Genomic DNA, 19,604 nt, shown 5'->3' with positions numbered 1-19,604 from the left:
ATATTTATTCCTGGACCTGCTCTGTGTCATTGTTCCTAGCCATTTGCACAGAAGCAAAACAACAGGCAGGGATAATCTATTGTCCCTCTCAGCTCCATTTTGAACACTGACGCAAAGGTCAGCTGATCTTGGTTTCACTGCAGTGGTCTGAACAACACAGTGACGCATGTAGAAAGAGGACGGAGCTGCTAGGAGTTAAAACTCCTGATGTATTATAGATCTCTAATGAGTCATCCATATCAAGGCTCTTTCACAAATAACCACAGACTCCAGACAAACTGCAAGAAAAAAGAAATGACATGTGTGGTGTGTAGAAGGATCTTACTTATATGTGTGCAGTCATTTTCTATGGTGGACTGGCTACAAACTGTGACACTTATCATCAAACACACAAAAAGAAGTGATGACAAAAATATAGACATTTCCAATCTGATTGGTCTAAAATTGGCAGGGTCCTTGCCAGAGGAAATTGCAAAAGAAAAATATGACAAATTCTGCAGGATTATGTATGTAAGCAAAATAACTGATGCACGTATTTCGAAGTCTGTACACACCTTCAGATTGCTGCATCATTATTTAAATGCACTATGTTTCCAGCCTATCGTTGTGGTTTTATCAATTTCATATTTATCCGCCCCTAAACATCATCTACGAAAAGACAAATTAATGATGTTGACTGCACTACAAAACTTTTTATAAGCAAATTATATTCAAGCAGGGGAAACCGATTGAGCTTGTAAATAATGAAAACATGATGAACGATGATTCTCTAATTAGCCACTATTTCCCCAGTTCTGTGATGAAAAACAAGGGTTTCTGGAAATGAACACAGGACTCAATGATGCATCCCAAGACATTTTAGCACAGAGAGACTTCTGCTTGTGCCTAATTTGACTTTTTCATCATAATAGTAATTCGAGTTTTGTATTAACAAATTTTATAATCGCCAATTAAATCAACCAGCTTCTCATTAATTCTGCTTTCACACTAGAGCTTTTGGTGCAGACCAAATCTGTTTGAAGCCAGAAATTGGTTTGTTTAGTTGGTCGTGAAAGTGTTGTTTTATTGGGTGTGCAGCAAATGTTTTAATAACACAGTAAATCGTTACCTAGCAACAGTTGCAAACAACTGCAAGTACCATTCATGGTGGTATTTATTTCATAATATTAACATTTATGCATTTAGAAGACGCTTTTTTTTTAAAGACATACATTGTTTTCAAGCTCTACATTTATTTTTCAATTCATGCATTCTCTGGGAATCGAACCCATGTTAGCACCATTATGCTCTTCTGTTTGAGCTAGAGCAATGCTACTCGTGTTGATGATGCAAACATACCCATAGTTCGACCCATAAGTTTCGACCCATAAGTACATTTTTTAGTAACTTACACTGTATTCAAGCTAATCATTTTATAGGTGCATGTATTCCGTGGGATTTGAACTCATGACCATGGCATAGTTAATGCTATGCTCTTCTGTTTACACTACAGGAAAGCTACTCATCTTGATGATGCAAACATACCACAGTTTTAGACCAAAAAGTACATTTATGGATTTTACAAATGTTTTTATAAGGGTACGCGTTCCCTGGGAATCGAACACATGACATTGCCTTTGCTAGCGCCATATGCTCTACTGTTTTGAGCTATAGGAATACAGTAAGTAAGATGTGAAAACAGCTCTTTTATAGGGACTTCTTATTATGACGCAGTGAATGCTATTATGAATACTTGATTCTGGGGTCATTTTTAACATTTTTATATAATTATTTACCATTAAACTGTAGAGTGTATCGGGTCATTGTCCCAAGTTTCCTCCATAGCTGTGCTCTCATGGTGCTCTCTTTCTTCTAAAATAATAACATTATTTAATCTCAAATGGACATTTCATGTCCATTTAGTTATACATTTGCTAAGCAGCCTTAATGTACAGTCAGGCAAAAATAAACCCCTTCTGGGTGACCCAGTCGGGTTTTCTTTGCATGCTGAATGTACATTTTCCCTATCGAATCTTTGATGCAGACCAGTACAGAACTGAGGCAATCTAATCGCAGCATGAACACTCAAAAATCAGATTTTACCCATCCAGATCAAGCGACTTTAGAGACTGGCACGGTGCTCGACTCTGACCTTGTGAGGCAGGACGACGGCGGATCCCCCACTGATGCCCACTATGGGCACGGCCGTCTGGGTGGAGATGAAGTCTAGGATCTGCGCCACGGCCTCGGACCCAATGTTATCTTCAAAGATCACCCCGTGCACCCTGTTAGCAGCCAGCGTGTCGCAGATGCGCGTCAGTAGAGTGCGCGGGTTGGTGTTGTTCACCAGCACAGTGATGGGGTTCACCTCCAGCGGCAGGTCCAGGAAGTTCTCCCGGCTCAGTCGCCCCTTGATCTCCGACTGGTAGGCGGAGCCGCTGAACACCACCGCCACGTTCACGGTGGGCTCAACCATCCCGAACGGCCGGCACTGGCAGCGGGGGGCGGAGAAGACCGACAGCAGCAGCAACGACAGCCACAGTGTGTCGCTGAGACAGCCTAGATGAACGCCCATCTCAGTCGCCTACTGCCTAGAAGGAAGAAAACACAAACGGGCGTGAATTACCGGGGATGGTGGGGTTTAATGGTGGTTGACTTTCTAATTAAGGTTTGAGCAAAACAAAAAGTTTGTGAATGCGTTAATGCGGTAAACATTTACTGTGGTTATTTGAGCCTAAATAATCCATTAGTAATCGGATTGATGGCTCGGATTGAAAAGCCTTCATGTAAACACCTCACTTGTAAATGAAAATGATTGGATTCATGCGGATTGGTGGAAATGTATGCATGCAAAAATTGCTAATATGAGGAACAACTAACGTTTTAGTAATCATAAATGTTTTGCAGCATTTATGTCCCGGTCAAATTACAACCAAAATAATTTTTCTGGCAACGTTCATAACACTAAAATTGATCCATGTGCACATGTTTTGTTGTCCATGGCAGAAAAGGATCTCTATAAACTGTAACAAAATATGACGGAACTAAAAATCAGTTATGTTTGTAGTTGCCTATGTAAGACACTATTTTGACATTGATTGATTTTTTTATTGTAGATTTACAGGTAAAAAGGAGAATTTGGATTGCATGCGATGAAACGGCAGATTGCACTAAATAAACCGATTTTACTCAACACACAAAAAATATTAAAAAATATTTAGTCAGTCTGACTAAATCAGTGTAACCATATAACTAGGCTGCAGAAAAAAAAGTAAGTGTAAAAAGACAAGAGGCAGTAGTTTTTTCTCACTCAGAAGACCATAATGTCAGAATAAACTAAATAAAAATTCTAAGTGAAAAGTTTTTATTTAAAAAAATATTATTCATTATTTTTTTAATTATTACATTAGGCTACTCCAACAAAAATAATTTAAAGAGCCATATCAGGTAAAAAAAAAAAAAAAAGTCTTCCCTAAGTCAAAATGAAAGTCAAAATTTAGTCTATTTACTTGTAAATGTTCATGGTCATATTGTGCCTGATTCAATGGTGCACATTATTCCAAAGAAAAATAAAATACTTTGTAATCCATGTAAAGAAATAAACTTTTCCAGACTCTGAAATGACCTTTTTGGCTAACTCCCTCCCACATTTCATAATCTAATAAATGTCCAATGGAAAAAAAATCAGGAAAATGTATGGATAAAATGGTCAAAAAGCAGATAAAAAGAAGTCAAATGAGCTGTGATCACAGTTAAGTGTTGAACTCAAGGTCGATTTTTAAAGTGTCTAATTTGCACACTAAAGACATGGAATTTAACTGTTGTGCACACACAGAGCAAAAGGTGGGGTATTGTAAAAGGATCAGTTTCTTCCATGCAACAACATTGCCATAATACTTCATAATCCAGACATCAGAGCCGTTCTGTTGTCAGTCGGCATTAACGCATCAAGCCGACCTTTTAGAACTATTTTTATATGAAACGTTAGAGGCCATTAGAGTCGTATTGCACGTTTAGAGTCGTGCTCAGGAGTCACTGGGTTGTCCAGCTGCTGTACTAAGAGCCGCCACTCTCAAACCACATCCAACAGATGGCGGGTACTGTAAAAAAAAAAAACTGATTTTTTTTTTTCAACAAATGGAGAATGTGTGGATTTATGAGCCCTAACTTGTGTGCCTTTGGTCTTTATTTTTGCAGACCGTCTAACATAATCCCTGAAATGAAAAGTCAATAGATGCTAGAAACAGTGGCCTTAAAGTTATGTTTTTAGATTTTAAAGCATGTTTTAAGCCGCCAATATGGATAGAAAAACCTTAGACGTAAAATTGAGGTTAATTTGAGCTTACATGTATCATCTTCCATTTATAACTCGCCCAATCTTCCTCAGATCTCAGATCCTGCAATATCAAAGCAGTGATCCTTGTACAGCGTCCGTATTGACACGTAGGGTTATCCGTCAGACTCAGCATTGTTTTTTAAAGGGATTCAGTTCTTTGAATGGCTTTAGCTGTCCAGCCGCCTGGAGACCAGTGCTGTGGAGATGCCACTTTTAACATGCTGACCAAATTTACAGTGTCTCATGAGCCAGACACCATGTAATCCCTCTGTAATCCCCCCTAGTATGTCATGCTTCGCGGCCTGATGGTATCACCTCATCTGACGGTCTCGTGTGGCACAGAAGCCTGCCGTAATGCCTTTATTCCTGCACCCACCCTGTACAGCAGGTTTACATGTAATGTTTCGCATGTACACTACAAGCACTGCGTTTTAAGGTCAGTGAGATTATTTTAATGGTTTTAAAAGGAAGTCTCTTTGTGCTCACCAAGGCTGCATTCATGATACAAAAATACAGTAAAACAGTAATATTGTGAAATATTATTACAATTTAAATTAACTGGTTTCTATTGGAATATATTTTTATTCCTGGGATCCAAAGCTGACTTTTCAGCATCATTACTTCAGTCTTCGGTGTCTTCAAAAATTCTGATATACTGATTTGGTGCTCAAGAAACATTGATCAATGTTTGATCAATGTTAAAAACAGTTGTTGTGCTGCTTAATAGTTTTGTAGAAACAGTGACACATTTTTATCAGGATTCTTAGTAGGGGTGTCACGATTCTCCAAATCCTCGATTCGATTACATTTTCGATTCTAAGGTCACAGTTCGATTCGATTCTCGGTTTTTACTCTTTTTTTTTTTTTTAAAGCACAGGTTGCTATGCCATTTTTAGACCAAACTTTTATGCATAATATCTGACCTTTGTTCGCAATGTACCACACTACATTGTCAAATTTAAAACATTTATTAAGAACATAATGTAACAATACTTATATCTTCAGTCAATTGGAAACAAAATAACCTGCGATCTAGTTTCTCTTTTGTAACTGCAGTCTTATTCACAGAAGATGACATTTAAGTTCACAACAAACAAACAAACAAACAAACAAACAGTTTAACAGATAAATCTATGCGTCGCGCAGAGCCACGTCTTTAAAATTCTAACACGTTATTCTCTGAGAGTGTGAACACACACACACACACACACCGGCGGCGCCATTCGCCGTCTGCCCGCGGCGCCAGCAACGGCTAGGGGGACCTTGTTCAAAATTAATCCTGCCGCGCCAGAGAGCGCCATTCACATAGTTTTATATTACATTTATTTTAAATTAATACATTTAATATAAATTTATTTGTCTCAAATCGTCGTTATGACTTTGCTGCAATATAGGCTACATGTTTTAGGCTACATTAATTTACAGAAATCAGCTGGTTGAATGAAAATTGCTGATGTTATCAGATTTTCAGGATACATTCAGTTAACGGACGCTCTCTGAGATAAAGTGCAGACTAAGCAACGTTGTGCCTCATAACATAGACATGATCTTAATTCCATATGTCCTTAAACATAATATTGCAGACCATAAACATGAAAGTGCGCGTCCGGTGTAGGCTACGATACCTCGAGTTGTCATAGACGCGACGCGGCGATCTCGTCCGGTGTGTGCGATACCTCGAGTTGACAAAGACGCGGCACTTCTCGTCCGGTGTGTGCGATACCTCGAGTTGACAAAGACGCGGCACTTCTCGTCCGGTGTGTGCGATACCTCGAGTTGTCATAGACGCGGCGCTTCTCGTCCGGTGTGTGCGCAGCGTGACTCGCAGCATTTCAACACGCGTGTTTTTTCTGCTTGACAAGCCGACCGAACGTGACATGGGGGCGTGGCAGCATCGACGATTCCATTTTTTAATTCGATGATCGAGATTGTGACTTAATTTCGATCGATTTCGATTTAAAATCGAAATCGTGACACCCTTAATTCTTAGAAAGTTTAAAAGAACATACTTTCTTTGCAAATCTGCAAATATACAAATCCATCCCACATGCTGAAAAAAACATTTATTTCTTTTTTTTTTATCTTACTGACCCCGATCTTACTGAACTTTTGAAGAGTAGGCCTACTGTGTATTTCTCTAACCAATATATAAATATATTAAAAAATAATCCTACAAAGACATTGTAACAAAGGATATTCTAACATCAAACAGCTGGACAACTCAACTTTCAAGGATGTTATTACCTTGAAATTGTCCTCTTTCTACACTATGTGTATACATATATATATATATATATATATATATATAAACACACACACAGTAGTCAACATTTGAAGTGGATCAAAACCTTTCATCAAAGTTAATTTTGAACAATACCCGTTCTTGTCTTAGGACAACTTTGATTAACTTTTTTGATCCACTTCAAATGTTGACTACTCGACTAGGAGAAAAATCAAGTTCTGCTACACAATGAATTATTGATAAACAGTGGAGTACACAATTTAACGGATTGGCCAAATGGCTCATCAGTGACCTAATCAAACACTTTTCTTTTGTCGATATGGCCTTTTAACTCAGGTATATGTCAAACAGACAAATGAACCATATTAAAGCATGTGGTGAATTTGATTAAAGCACATTATTGGTAAACGCGAGCTAAAGCACGGTGGAGCGTTTTATACAGCGACAGTGACAGATTTCAACACAGCAGTTGGCAGATTAAACATGCTTGCTTACTCGGAGGAAAGAGACGCACGACGCGCAGTCCACATGGCCTTGTTACTCTTACACAAATATCCATCAAGTGGAACAAAAAGTAATCGGGCACAATCAAATTTTTTCCCCAATAGCTCTGACATACGAGTGCACTGGCTACACACTAATTTCAATGCACAAGCTTGTCTGTTCGGTTGATTGATTACATTTACTCGCTCGCTATAACAGCTGTGAGAAATGTTCAGCAATTTATTGATATAAATTGCTACTATAACTGATGTGAATGCAGACGATGTGGTGCATTATTCATAAGTCCGCACGTACAGCGAATTGTGATGTACATGAGTTAATAGGGTCGCAGTATCAAACGTTTTTTTTAACATCTGTCTTGACTAATGTTCATCAGAATTTAAGTGGCTTCCTTCTTCTGGATAATATAATATAATATAATATAATATAATTAATATGACAATTAACAACCCAACTTTCAGTTCTCAATACAGTAATTCAAAAATCATATATTTTATTTACAGAGTGAATGAATACATGAATGAACAAACAAACACATTTCAAGAAAACAATTACTCGACAAAAAAAAGATTCCTCATTTTTTTAAATACTAAAGGCCATTGCACACTGAGTCCGAAATTTTCGTATGCGTTTTTTCGTATTTGTGATTTGGTGGCTCTGAATTGTCAAAGCACCATTCAAACACCATTCAAACTGCTTGTTACGGATGCGAAAAACGCAGAAAATCGAACCCGTTTCGATTTATTTTATGACGGACGAAAGTTTCGGAGGCAGTGTGCAAGCGTGATTGACATAACGTGAGGTCGTATTTATTTTTTAACGTTTGAACATTTCGGATGCGAATTTCGGACTCAGTGTGCAATGGCCTTTAATGTGTTTTTTACTTTTAATTTTGAGGAAAAATATTTGGGATGACTGAATCTGCATCCCTATAATCTGCAGTATGGACCTAAAATGCACAGTCTGCCACAACATGAAAATGTTTTCTCTCTATACAAGTTTAAAGTGATTTCCGAGAAACACTGCTGAAAGTGTATCTGACCGAGCAGCACAACACACTTGTAGCCAGTCAGCAGTAGGGGGCGTGTCCACTCATGATGGGGGAGGAGAGAGTGAGTAAGAGGGAGAATAGGCCCTATGCACAGCTGCACTACTTCCTGAACTTGTGCAGGCCCCTTTGTTTCCTGTCTGCCAGGATTGGCCAAACTGATTAATCCAGGTGTGTCTGATTATTGTTGTTGGTCAGACACACCTGGATTAATCAGTTTGGCCAATCCTGGCAGACAGGAAACAAAGGAGCCTGCACAAGTTCAGGAAGTAGTGCAGCTGTGCATAGGGCCTATTGAAGAAAGACTGTAGAAAGAGAGATGGCTGAGAGACATTACAAAAGAGAAAAGCTCAGAGGTATATCACTGGAAATAGAAGGGTTAGTTCTGATCAGACAAGAGCTTTAGGACCCGTGTTAGTATTAGAAAAGCTTTCCAGCGCTTGAGAGACCGAAACAGGAAGGCCTAAAAACAGACTCCAAGGTTGAGTTGTTTTTGTTTCATTTGTGAGATTTGCCATGTTTCACAGGGCTGTTGTTGTTGTTGGTGTAAAGTTAGCTCTTGTAATGTTAGTAACAGAACAGTTTTGAGTGTCATTGTTTGTCTAGAGCTGCTCTGCCGCTGGCGACAAACAACCAACTCTTGCTTGTATTTACTCTTGTGTACTGTGTGTTCATTTTTTATGCATCTTCACAAGGAGCATTGTTTTGCTTCGCTTCAGATATGATAAAAGAGACACTCTTGCATTGCGAATTCATGCATTTTGGGGACGGAGCAATAAAGGGAGGGGTGTGTTTGTTTGGGTTTATTTCAAATATCAACAGCGCTTCTCAGAAATTGCTTACTGCACCTTTAATACGCAGCTATAAACAAGCCATTTCTAGGTTGTTTTCCCTGAGAAAAGTGAACACGGGCTCTGTTCGTTTGAGTAACCCAACAAGCCCGACACAGAAAGCAAAGGCTCGAACCAACATACATTTGTGGGCGGGACTATCTGTTTGTCCAACCAATACTGCAACACAGGGGAAATTATCCAGAAACAACAATCATTATGTTTCCAATTCCCTTTGGTGACTCAAGCGGCACACAGATAAAACACTTCACCTTTAAGAGTTGTAATCCAGTCAACCAATCTACAAGTCTATAATTTATACTCCATTTCCCCTCCACTCTCTCACACTTTTATTCTCTCCCTCCCTCCCTCTGTGGGTTTAATATGTGTCACTGTCCTTGCCTGTCCCGAGCAGCTATCAGTAGAAAGTTTGTGTCTCTGCTCAGATTAATGACCTCTCTGATTTGGCTCTCTGAAAGTCAGGGCTGCCTCTGAGAACATAGACCAGATTAGATCAAAGTACCGACCACAGATCCAGCCTGGCATGAAGTGTCCCATCACGCTCGACTCCCTTCCTATCTTCTGTTCCTTATCCACTACCACTCTTTTTTTTTTTTGGACATGTATATTGTTTGTACAATGTCTTGAGCAAAAACATGTGGAGATTACGTGTGCATACTGCAGGCCTGATTAAATCTCTTGCAGCATGAACTTAATACAGTGCTTCAAACCTCAGAGAAGTGTTCAACACCCTCTAGTGGATAGAAGGAAGAAAAGCTACAATCACAAAGTTGCTATTGATACCATACATTGATTTTTAACAAGACTATACAAAATAGCCCAACATATTTCTGTAAGCTGAAATCTGTTTTTGTAAGTTCTGAGGCTTTTAAAATTGGTAACTTCAAGGTCATTGTCAATCCAATTAAAAAAATCCCATTAAAGTCCTCACACATACATTTCTAAAAAAGTATAATTCTTAGGAAAGTGTTTCCATCCTTCCCCTGGCTCATTTTCCATTCAATTGCAGCATTCTGGACCTTTGATATGTCAAAGAGAATTATATTTCTAACTCCAGCTCCATCACACTCCGATTCAGTCAAATTCCTCATAATGGTGTGACATTTAAAGATGCACTCCTTCCCATAACTCCCTACTTGGCGAGGCACGTGTCCATCGGAGATGACTGTAATATCAAGAGAAAAAAGGGAAATACTAGGCCAAAGTATTAAGCTCTCAAAAATCTTCTCTTCCTGTGCTTGACCTGTCAGTTGAAATAAATGTGAATATTGCACACGAATTATAGCATACTGGCCAAAATTCATGCAAGAGCCAAAATACTCTTTAACATCCTGTGTAGATTTACATATTATAATCACTATATTGCATATAATATAATATAATAGGAAGTGACACTTTCTCATTGTCATTACTATAATGCAAAAAAAGATTTTTTTTGCATTTATGAATAAATAAATGGATAAATACCAATAATAATTATAATGATAACAAAGTACTTTATGTTTAAGCTGATTAAAGTTGCTTTGAATAATGTAAAACATGTTTAAGTGTGTGGATGGTTAAACAACTTGCTTGGCAAACTGTTCCCATTAAAATGCTCATGGGCTTGTAGGGGATTTGAAAGGGTAATTTCAAATTACACGCACCTTCTCTGATCTCATTTTTGGACGAACAGCCGAGTCAATAAACAGACGCCGTTATTGTCACATCAGATCAAGGTCAGCGCTCCATTTTAATCTGAATCTTCGTGACTGTGGTGCTGACAAATGTTTAAACTGCCGCATTCATTCAGCCGGCCGTCAGATTTCTCCTCCTAACTCCACAACATCGACCATGACAATCTCCAGGTTCATTTTTGCCTGTGTTGTCTTGATTAATTGATGCCTGTCATTATGGCCTTGTGATAAACATCAGTAACAAGCTGTCACATTAATGCGCACATATACTTTCTCTCTGTTCCGCCCGCATCTATTCGTGCTTCCAGGTTGCAGGCAGCTGACTGTACTGTACTGTATGGACAGAATTATCAGAGCACTAAAATAATGAAATTATTAAATTAATATTAACTAATAACTTCAAATGTGACATAAAAACACCCTAATGTGCATAAATGTGTCACACAAGGAATTTGGTGATAATATAATTAATATTAATAATAATACTTTTCTGTAAAAAGTTAATATTTTGTCTTGACATTATATTTCCACCATAAAAATGCGATATGTCATGACCTATCATGTTAAGCAGAAATAACGGACCTTGCTTTCCACATATGGGTTGAATATAATATAATATAATATAATATAATATAATATAATATAATATAATATAATATAATATAATATAATATAATATAATATAATATAATATAATATAATATAATATAATATAATATAATATAATATGTGACCCTGGGCCACAAAACCCTGGGTCGCACGGGTATATTTGTGGCAATAGTCAACAATACATTGTATGGGTCAAAATTATAGATTTTTCTTTTATGCCAAAAATCATTAGGATATTAAGTAAAGATCAAGTTCCATGAAGATATTTAGTAAATTTCTTACCGTGAATATATAAATTAATATGAATATATCGATTTTCTCAATGTTTCAAATAGTTGTATCTCGGCCAAATATTCTCATATTTGTATCTCATATAATCTCAGCTTTCAGATGATGTATGAATCTTAATTTCAGAAAATTCACATATAATATAATATGATATAATATAAATGTTTCTGTTGATATAAAAAATCGGGTATATTTTGCAATATAGCGGGTGAATTATGTATATGATGTATATTACGATGTTATGATGAACTATATGCCTTTCTCCACTGACGTTCTGAGTTGTTTAAAGTGTTTGTAAGGATGCTGATTTTTAGAAAGCTGTCTGACTCTGAGATGGCGAACGAGAACATGTTTTTGTAACATTAGCAACTCATTATTAGCCGTTTGATAACAGTCAAGCCAAAGGCTAATTATATTAATTACCGTTATGTGTCTGACATTGTAGAGAGAGATTCATAAAACGCATTACCATTCTCAGACATCGACTTGTAGACGAGCGTGTATGAGTGAATGGAGGCGGGGCTCATTTGCATATACTAAATGAAGCAAGTGTGTGGAGTTAGATTCAACATATTTTAAAATATGCAATTTGGTGATCAAAGATGAGTTTTAAGGGATACAAATATTGACTACAGGTAGGACTTTAAAATATGTATTCATTTTAGACATAGATAGATGGTGTATCTGTCCACGCTAACCTCCCAAAACCATGGCTCTCTAAATTGAACACACAAAGCCATAACTACAAAGTCACACCACACAACCAATGCTCTCAATGTGGTTTCTTTAGTTGCCCTGCTTCTTTTATGTGCGTATTACACTATGCTTAACTCTAGGTTAAGGCTACTTTATTAATCCCTGGGATATGAAGATCCTGTTCTAGAGCTTTTGCGGTGATAACCCTGAATTGCAGTGCTCAAGGTATTCAGTGTGAATAACTAACCCAGGGTTAAGTATAAGCAGTGAAACATAGGATTATGTTAACCCAGGGTTTAAAATGACCCAGATGAAAAGCTCATTACGCATCATGACACAACTTTTTGCTGATTCTCTTGTGGGATTGTGTTTGACAGTGTATTTTAGCATGTGCACGTGCTCACAGGGCTCTCATTAAGGCTGCTGCATGACTGTGGCTTAACGAGCCATTAAAGAGCCATTAAGACTCATTAAAGCACAGTCATGCAGCAGTCGTGCTGGCTTAACATGACACTGACTGATTCTGAGAGCTGCTGCAGGTTATCAAATGCCTCACAAGGTGACTGATCCAACATTGTACGGCCTTCTAGAACTTTCAAATCTTACTGCATTTGAATGCATACAAATTAATGTCTCTTCATCTTTCTAATTTAATAGAGATCAAATTAAGTCTTTAGTCACCAGCATTCATGAAGATCCAGATTTAAATAGAGGTTTGACCTTGATCTGTTTTGGCAGATACCAGATGTAATTGCAATTAGGTTTTACATTATCTAAACAAAATATGAGTGCTGTGCATGCCAACACAATGCTAAGATGTTGTGGCTGGTTGCCAGGATGTTGCTATGCGGTTGCTAAGGTGTACAGTATTAAGTGGTAAGTGCAAGCTGGTAATTTACTATTCCAAGCCAAAAGAGTCTACACACAAGTCTCTATGACATTCCAGTTCCTCCTTCAGGGTGTTTTACTGTACACAAAGCGTAAATAATATCGGGGCTAAAGGCACACCGGGCTAAAAGACACATTCTAAACCACTAGATGGCACAAACACTTTATACCCTTATGTGGGGTAAAAGACACACAATGTCACCTCATACATTTATACGATTTTTAAACAAACAATCTACTTTTATGATTTACTGTCACATATATGTGAAATATGTGGCTCCATCAATGCTCAATACAATTTTGTTTCTGCAATCATACACTATACAGTATGTGACCCTGGACCACAAAACCAGTCTTATGGGTAAAAAAATAAATGTTAATTGAGATTTATACATCATTTGAAAGCTGAATAAATAAGCTTTCCATTGATGTATGGTTTGTTATGATAGGACAATATTTGGCCACAACTATTTGATAATCTGGAATCTGAGGGTGCAAAAAAATCTAAACATTGAGAAAATCGCCTTTAAAGTTGTCCATTTCTATTGGTGATTGTGCTGCATTCACTCACAAAAATATATTTTTAATATATTTAAGGAAGGAAATTTACAAAATATCTTCATGAATCATGATCTTTACTTAATATCCTAATGATTTTTGGCATAAAAGAAAAATAGATAATTTTGACCCATACAGTGTTTTGTTGGCTATTGCCACAAATATACCCGTGCGACTTGAGACTGGTTTTGTGATCCAGGGCAGTAATGAATGAATATGAGTAATGAAAAACAAATTTTTCTTAGGGTGTGCCTTTAGCCCGTTGTACCCTATATATATATATATGACAATTAGAAAAGTAATAGCACTCAACAACCTCCACAATTTGATAGATCATAAGCTCACAAATATGTGCTGAAGTTTAAGTTATTAGCTAACTGCTACAACCCAACTAACTTGTTTGGTGTTTAGCATGGCATTTTTAATTAACAAGGCTATCTATTTCCCCCTTAATTACACTCATGACATGACATCCACTAATAAATAATGACTTATCAGTTCATACATTGTTCATACAGTTCATACAGTCACAGAAGGGTCCTGTAGTGTAACATGCTATACTCCACCTAAACATTTTCTAATTATCACATGTATGCATTTTTTATGACCTGATATTCATTGAGAGGCCAGATGGAATAATTGTACTTCTACAAATTCATCTGTCACTCCATTTAGTGAACTGCAAAAAAAAAAAAATGAACCAAGTATCAACAACAACAAAATCACCATCACTGGTTCTTTCGTCACAATTCCAATAGAAGGTCAGTCAAGATCATTGCATTGTCAGAGAATGTATTTCCACACAGTGTGCTCTGTTTTAAACTGCGAAATGCAAGTGATAAAAATAAACGAAAAAGAAAACATCGTAACCGTTTTCAGCATAAAAAAATACACTTGCCCCTTTTCACATTTACGTAATTTTGTCCTAAAATCTCAATATAGGAAACAAAGGTTACGACAAGTTTCTTCGCTCTGCTTCTCTCTCTATCAGCATTAATCTTGACCATCAGAAAGGACACGGATCTGGTCCTGGACCAGCGCCTAGGATTTTCTGTAAAGATCTCTATTAACCCAGAGTCCTAGAAGGATGCAAAGAGTCCATCCATCAAGATCCTTTCCCCCAAACACATTTCTCACTCACTGTCAACCTACTTAGCAAAACAAGCCGATTTTCTTTTTTTTTGGTCTGTTTTTGCGTGAGAGTGAGGATTTTTTTCCCAGGCTGTTTAACTGTAATAACATCTGAAAGGCAGCAGATTACGCTGGAATTGAAAATGTGTTGCAGGGGCAACGATCCATTTTACTTGACACGTAGCCGTGGACTCCATATATCTCATATGGCACCACTGTTAACGCTAAACTCTAGTGCATGTTGGGTTATGGTGCGCAGCAAAACCATACTGGGTTTTCTTGTTAAATAGATACGTATGTGTGTGTGTGTGTGTGTGTGTGCAGGGGCTATTTGGAGTGTGGGATCATGATAAGACGGCCTTAAGCCGAGGTTGTGGCATCCGCCACAGAATCTCCCCTCATCCAGATGTCATCAGACTGCTTTAACAGCAGTGTATCTGCTTCACTCGGCTCACGCACAACACTCACTTTCTGCAACTCGCACTGCCACAAACCCACTCGCACAGAATAATCCGCGTGTAAACATACCACTTTGTTTTGTAATCTGGCTTGTGGATTGACACCCATCCGCCCCTCGGCCTGCCATGTGTTGAAAACGTAGTAACTTTCAGTGAGCTTTTGCAGAGGGAAGGGACACAGCTGTGTTAGATACATCTCTGAAGTGTAAAAAGTAAGTTTACTTGATTTTACAAAAATAATTCTATATTGCTATACTTAAATTATTATTTCACTAAATGAAATGAAAATGTGGTCATCATTTACTCACCCTTATGCCATTCCAAGCCTATAAGACTTTCGTTCGGGAAAAAAAAATCAAGATATTTTAATGAAATCTGAGAGATTTCTGTCCCTCCATTGACAGTCTATGCAACTACGACTTTAACGCTTCAAAAAGTTCATAAAGAGATCGTAAAACTGATTCATTTGAATTGAGCGGTTCAGTCTTGTATATATGATGAACAAATTTAATTTAGACTTTTATTCACATTCATCGATGCACACATCAGTTCAGTTCAAGCTCAAGCAAGTTTGCCTGACATTGCAAGAACCAATGAGGTTCATTCTCAAGTGTGGCGCAGCACGTTTGAGCTTCCGCAAGAACCAATGAGGTTCATTCTCAAGTGTGACGCAGCACGTTTGAGCTTCCGCAAGAACCAATGAGGTTCATTCTCAAGTGTGACGCAGCACGTTTGAGCTTCCGCAAGGGGTTTATCATCACATGTCAAGCAGGAGCTTCTGTTTATCTTTGCTGATCAATGTTTATATGTGAATAAAAGCCTAAATTCAATCTGTTCATCATATAAAGTGATTGAGTCTCTTCAGGAAATTTGAACTAAAACGCTCAATTCATATTGATTTGTTTTACGATCTGTTCATGAACTTTTTGAAGCTTCAAAGTGGTCGTTGCAGGCTGTCAAGGGAGGGTCAGAAAGCTTTCAGATTTCATCAAAACGATCTTCTTTTGTGTTCTGAAGATGAACGAAAGTCTTAAGGGTTTGGCACAACAGTTTTTGGGTGAACTATCCCTATAAAGGGTTTGTTTCCAAGTTACTCACACTCCTGTCATTATAAACCTGTATGGCTTTCTTCAGTGAAACAAAAAAGGAGATGTTTTGAAAAATGTCTCAGTGTTTTTTGTGTTCATACAGTGTAAGTCAATGGGGTCCAATTTTGTACCTACCACACTGACTAGTGTTGCTACCGTTACTAAAACTAAAATGAATACTAAAACTATTAAATATAGTTTTAATTTAACAAAATAAAGCTGAAATAAATATATATATATTAAGTGAAAAACTTAAATTAGGAATGTTGCCATGGCAAATAATTGTATGTTGAAGTACTAAAATTGCTAAAACTAAAATAAAAATGAATTAAAGCTAAATAGAAAAAAATTACAGGCACATAAAATGATTAAAACCTAAACTAATATTTTAAAATATAAAAATAAAAGCTCATTCTAAATATTAATAAATACTATAATCGTATATAAATAATATTAAAATAACACTGTCATTGACTTTCATCATACAGACGAAAATATATTATCAAAAAATATCTTATTTTGTGTTCCACATAAGAAGGAAATGTGTACAGAGGTTTGGAACAACACAAGGTTTTCTTCTGGGGCAACTAATCCTTTAAACCTTCAAAATAAGTTACAAAAAATTAAGAGAATTAGCTAGAGTTTTATAATCGTAATCATAATCATCATCAGAGACAAAATATGCATGTGGGTGATTGCCAGGCTATTGCTATGCTGTTTCTAAGGTGTTTGGTGATTTTAGTACATTATGCAGTTGCTAGGGTGTTGCTAGGGTAGTTGCTACAATACGTGGGTGCTTACACTAAAATAAGTTAAGCTAAAAATGTGAATAAATGAATAGATCTTAAGTAAAAAAATACCATTTAACAAAGCTAAAAAAATTAGGATATACTATGAAAACTAAATGTAAGTGTTAGATCACGTAGAAAAAGCTCCAAAAGGTAGGCTAACAAATGCAGGATACTGCTTTGTATAGTGTACTCAACAAGTCAAAAGTTTCCACCACCAAGTCTGATATTCCCTGCTTTTATGTAGTCTTTTATGTACATTAATTTGTAAAAAGTAAATATCACATGTCACAGATGTAATATTGACAGTGCAACACGACAGTGCAGGGGAGCAGGGTTATGCTTTGGTTTCTGCTGTTATTTCTTTGCATCCTACAGCATTGTGTTTCCTCTTTGCCAGAGGACATTATAGTGGACAGGGTGCACTTGGATTGCATTCTGAATACAAATACAAGCACGTGTTTTGTTGACAGTAACACCTGAGCGTGCCAATGGAGGTTCCCCGCTTCCGAACTTGGAGAGACACGTGCGTAATCACGTTTCCACCTGCAGTTGAAGGAGAAATGTTCATTTCCAGCCCGTTTCTCAAAGGAATTACACTGATTGACAGATTATGTGGCCATGGGAGCTTGTTGCTTAAGAAAGGTACAATTTCCCCTACATGACCTTGGAGCAATAATGCAAACTCTGCTTTTTCATCTGTCCCACAGCGGGTGTGTCATGTTTGTCATATAATCAGGTTGGGTTGTACTCATTTGCATCACAAACCTCTATCTATCTATCTATCTATCTATCTATCTATCTATCTATCTATCTATCTATCTATCTATCTATCTATCTATCTATCTATCTATCTATCTATCTATCTATCTGTCTATCTATCTATCTATCTATCTATCTATCTATCTATCTATCTATCTATCAAACAACAATCAATCAATCAATCAATCAATCAATGTAAATACCTATCTATCTATCGACCTCTCTATCACTCTATCTATTTCTCTATCTATCTGTCTATCTGTTGTTCTGTCTGTCTGTCTGTCTGTCTGTCTGTCTATCTATCTAGTCTCAAAAATGCGGTTTAAAATCGCTGGTGTTTGTGACGTTACAAACTACCTTGTAACCAATCGCGTCAACATGCGGGTGAGGCTTTAGCATATCATTATAGCGAACTAGCAGGGGAGTCTCAAAAGGAGGTTATCCCGGTATATTTTTTTGTCATGAAAAATCGGGTAGATTAAGCAATGTAACGCGTGTATTATGTATATTACGATGTTATGATGAACTATATGCCTTTCTCCACTGACGTTCTGTTCAAAGCGTTTCTGATGATTGTTAGAAGGCTGACTAAGATGGCAGACGGGAACATAGTTTGTGTAAAATTAGCAACATTATTAGCTGTTGTTAACATAGTCAAGCAAAAGGCTAATCATATGAATTACCGTTATGTGTCCGACGTTGTAAAGACCATTGTGCAGCGTTTACCTCAGTAAGTTGGCAGAGTGAATCTATGAGCTTGAGTGAGTGGAGGCGGGGCTAATTCGCATATTCATTGATCCGGGTATACTAAATGAAGCAAGGGTGTGGAGTTACATTCAAGCTATTTTAAGGCATGAAGAACCGTTTAAATCTGTCCTTTTGGTGATCAAAGATGAGTTAAGGAATAAAACTATTATTAAGGACTACAGGGGGACTTTAACAAATTCTCGTCACCGATGTAGTCAGTTTAAAGTAATTTAAGCATTTCTAAGCTGATCAGCTCTGGGCGACACGTAATGTAAAAACTTGCTGACAAGGCATTTTCCTGTATGCTGTGATGCTGGATGTTGTTCTTGAGAGACAGATCTCATCAAGCGGTGTGAGCAGAGCCAGTCATTCATTTAAAATACTGGACAACACAACAGTCTTAAAGGAACAGTTCACCCCCCCACCCCCCACCCCTCACAGTCCACACATTCTGTAAAACATCTGTTAAGGTTCACAAAAAAAAAGAAAGGGCTTGAGTAAATGATGCCAGAATTAAAAAATTTGGGTGAACAGCCATAACTCAGCAACAGACATTGAATTTACGGCACTGTCATTGTGACTTTCAGCGTCATCATCTTCATAAAACCACATCAATTTATTAGACTGCCAGCAAGAACAGCACTACTGCCCCAGTCTAATTAATTTACTGTCTCTGTGCACAGATTGTGTCTCTGTCCAAAGATTGAATGTCATTCTGATCTCAGACAACATAATCCCAGGGAAAGCAAGAACTGAGAACCGATGAAAATGTAAAATGTGTACCTTGAAATGCAATGTAAGTCGCTTTGAATAAAAGCGTCTGCCAAATGCATAAATGTAAATGTAAACATAATGAACGTAATGCAACTGCTAAAATGTTTCAGTCCCACTGCTAAAGTGTGTTTGTTCACCTGGGGTGTAGCATTACCGCTGATGTGTGTGTGGGACATTCTAG

General features: G+C 37.4%; 1 protein-coding gene across 1 annotated transcript in view; it reads right to left on the bottom strand.

Moving 5' to 3' along the window:
- Positions 1–19,604, bottom strand: part of grin2ca (glutamate receptor, ionotropic, N-methyl D-aspartate 2Ca) — a 78,634-nt gene that overhangs the window by 52,138 nt on the left and 6,892 nt on the right. Inside the window, exon 3 of the mRNA XM_079609551.1 lies at positions 2,132–2,570. Coding sequence (XP_079465677.1) covers positions 2,132–2,554 — 423 coding nt within the window. The 5' untranslated portion in view covers positions 2,555–2,570. The remainder of the gene's footprint in view (positions 1–2,131; positions 2,571–19,604) is intronic.

This window comes from Phoxinus phoxinus (genome assembly GCF_949152265.1).
Source record: "Phoxinus phoxinus genome assembly, chromosome: 1".
Classification (NCBI taxonomy): domain Eukaryota; kingdom Metazoa; phylum Chordata; class Actinopteri; order Cypriniformes; family Leuciscidae; genus Phoxinus; species Phoxinus phoxinus.
This window is presented reverse-complemented; position numbering and strand designations above follow the sequence as displayed.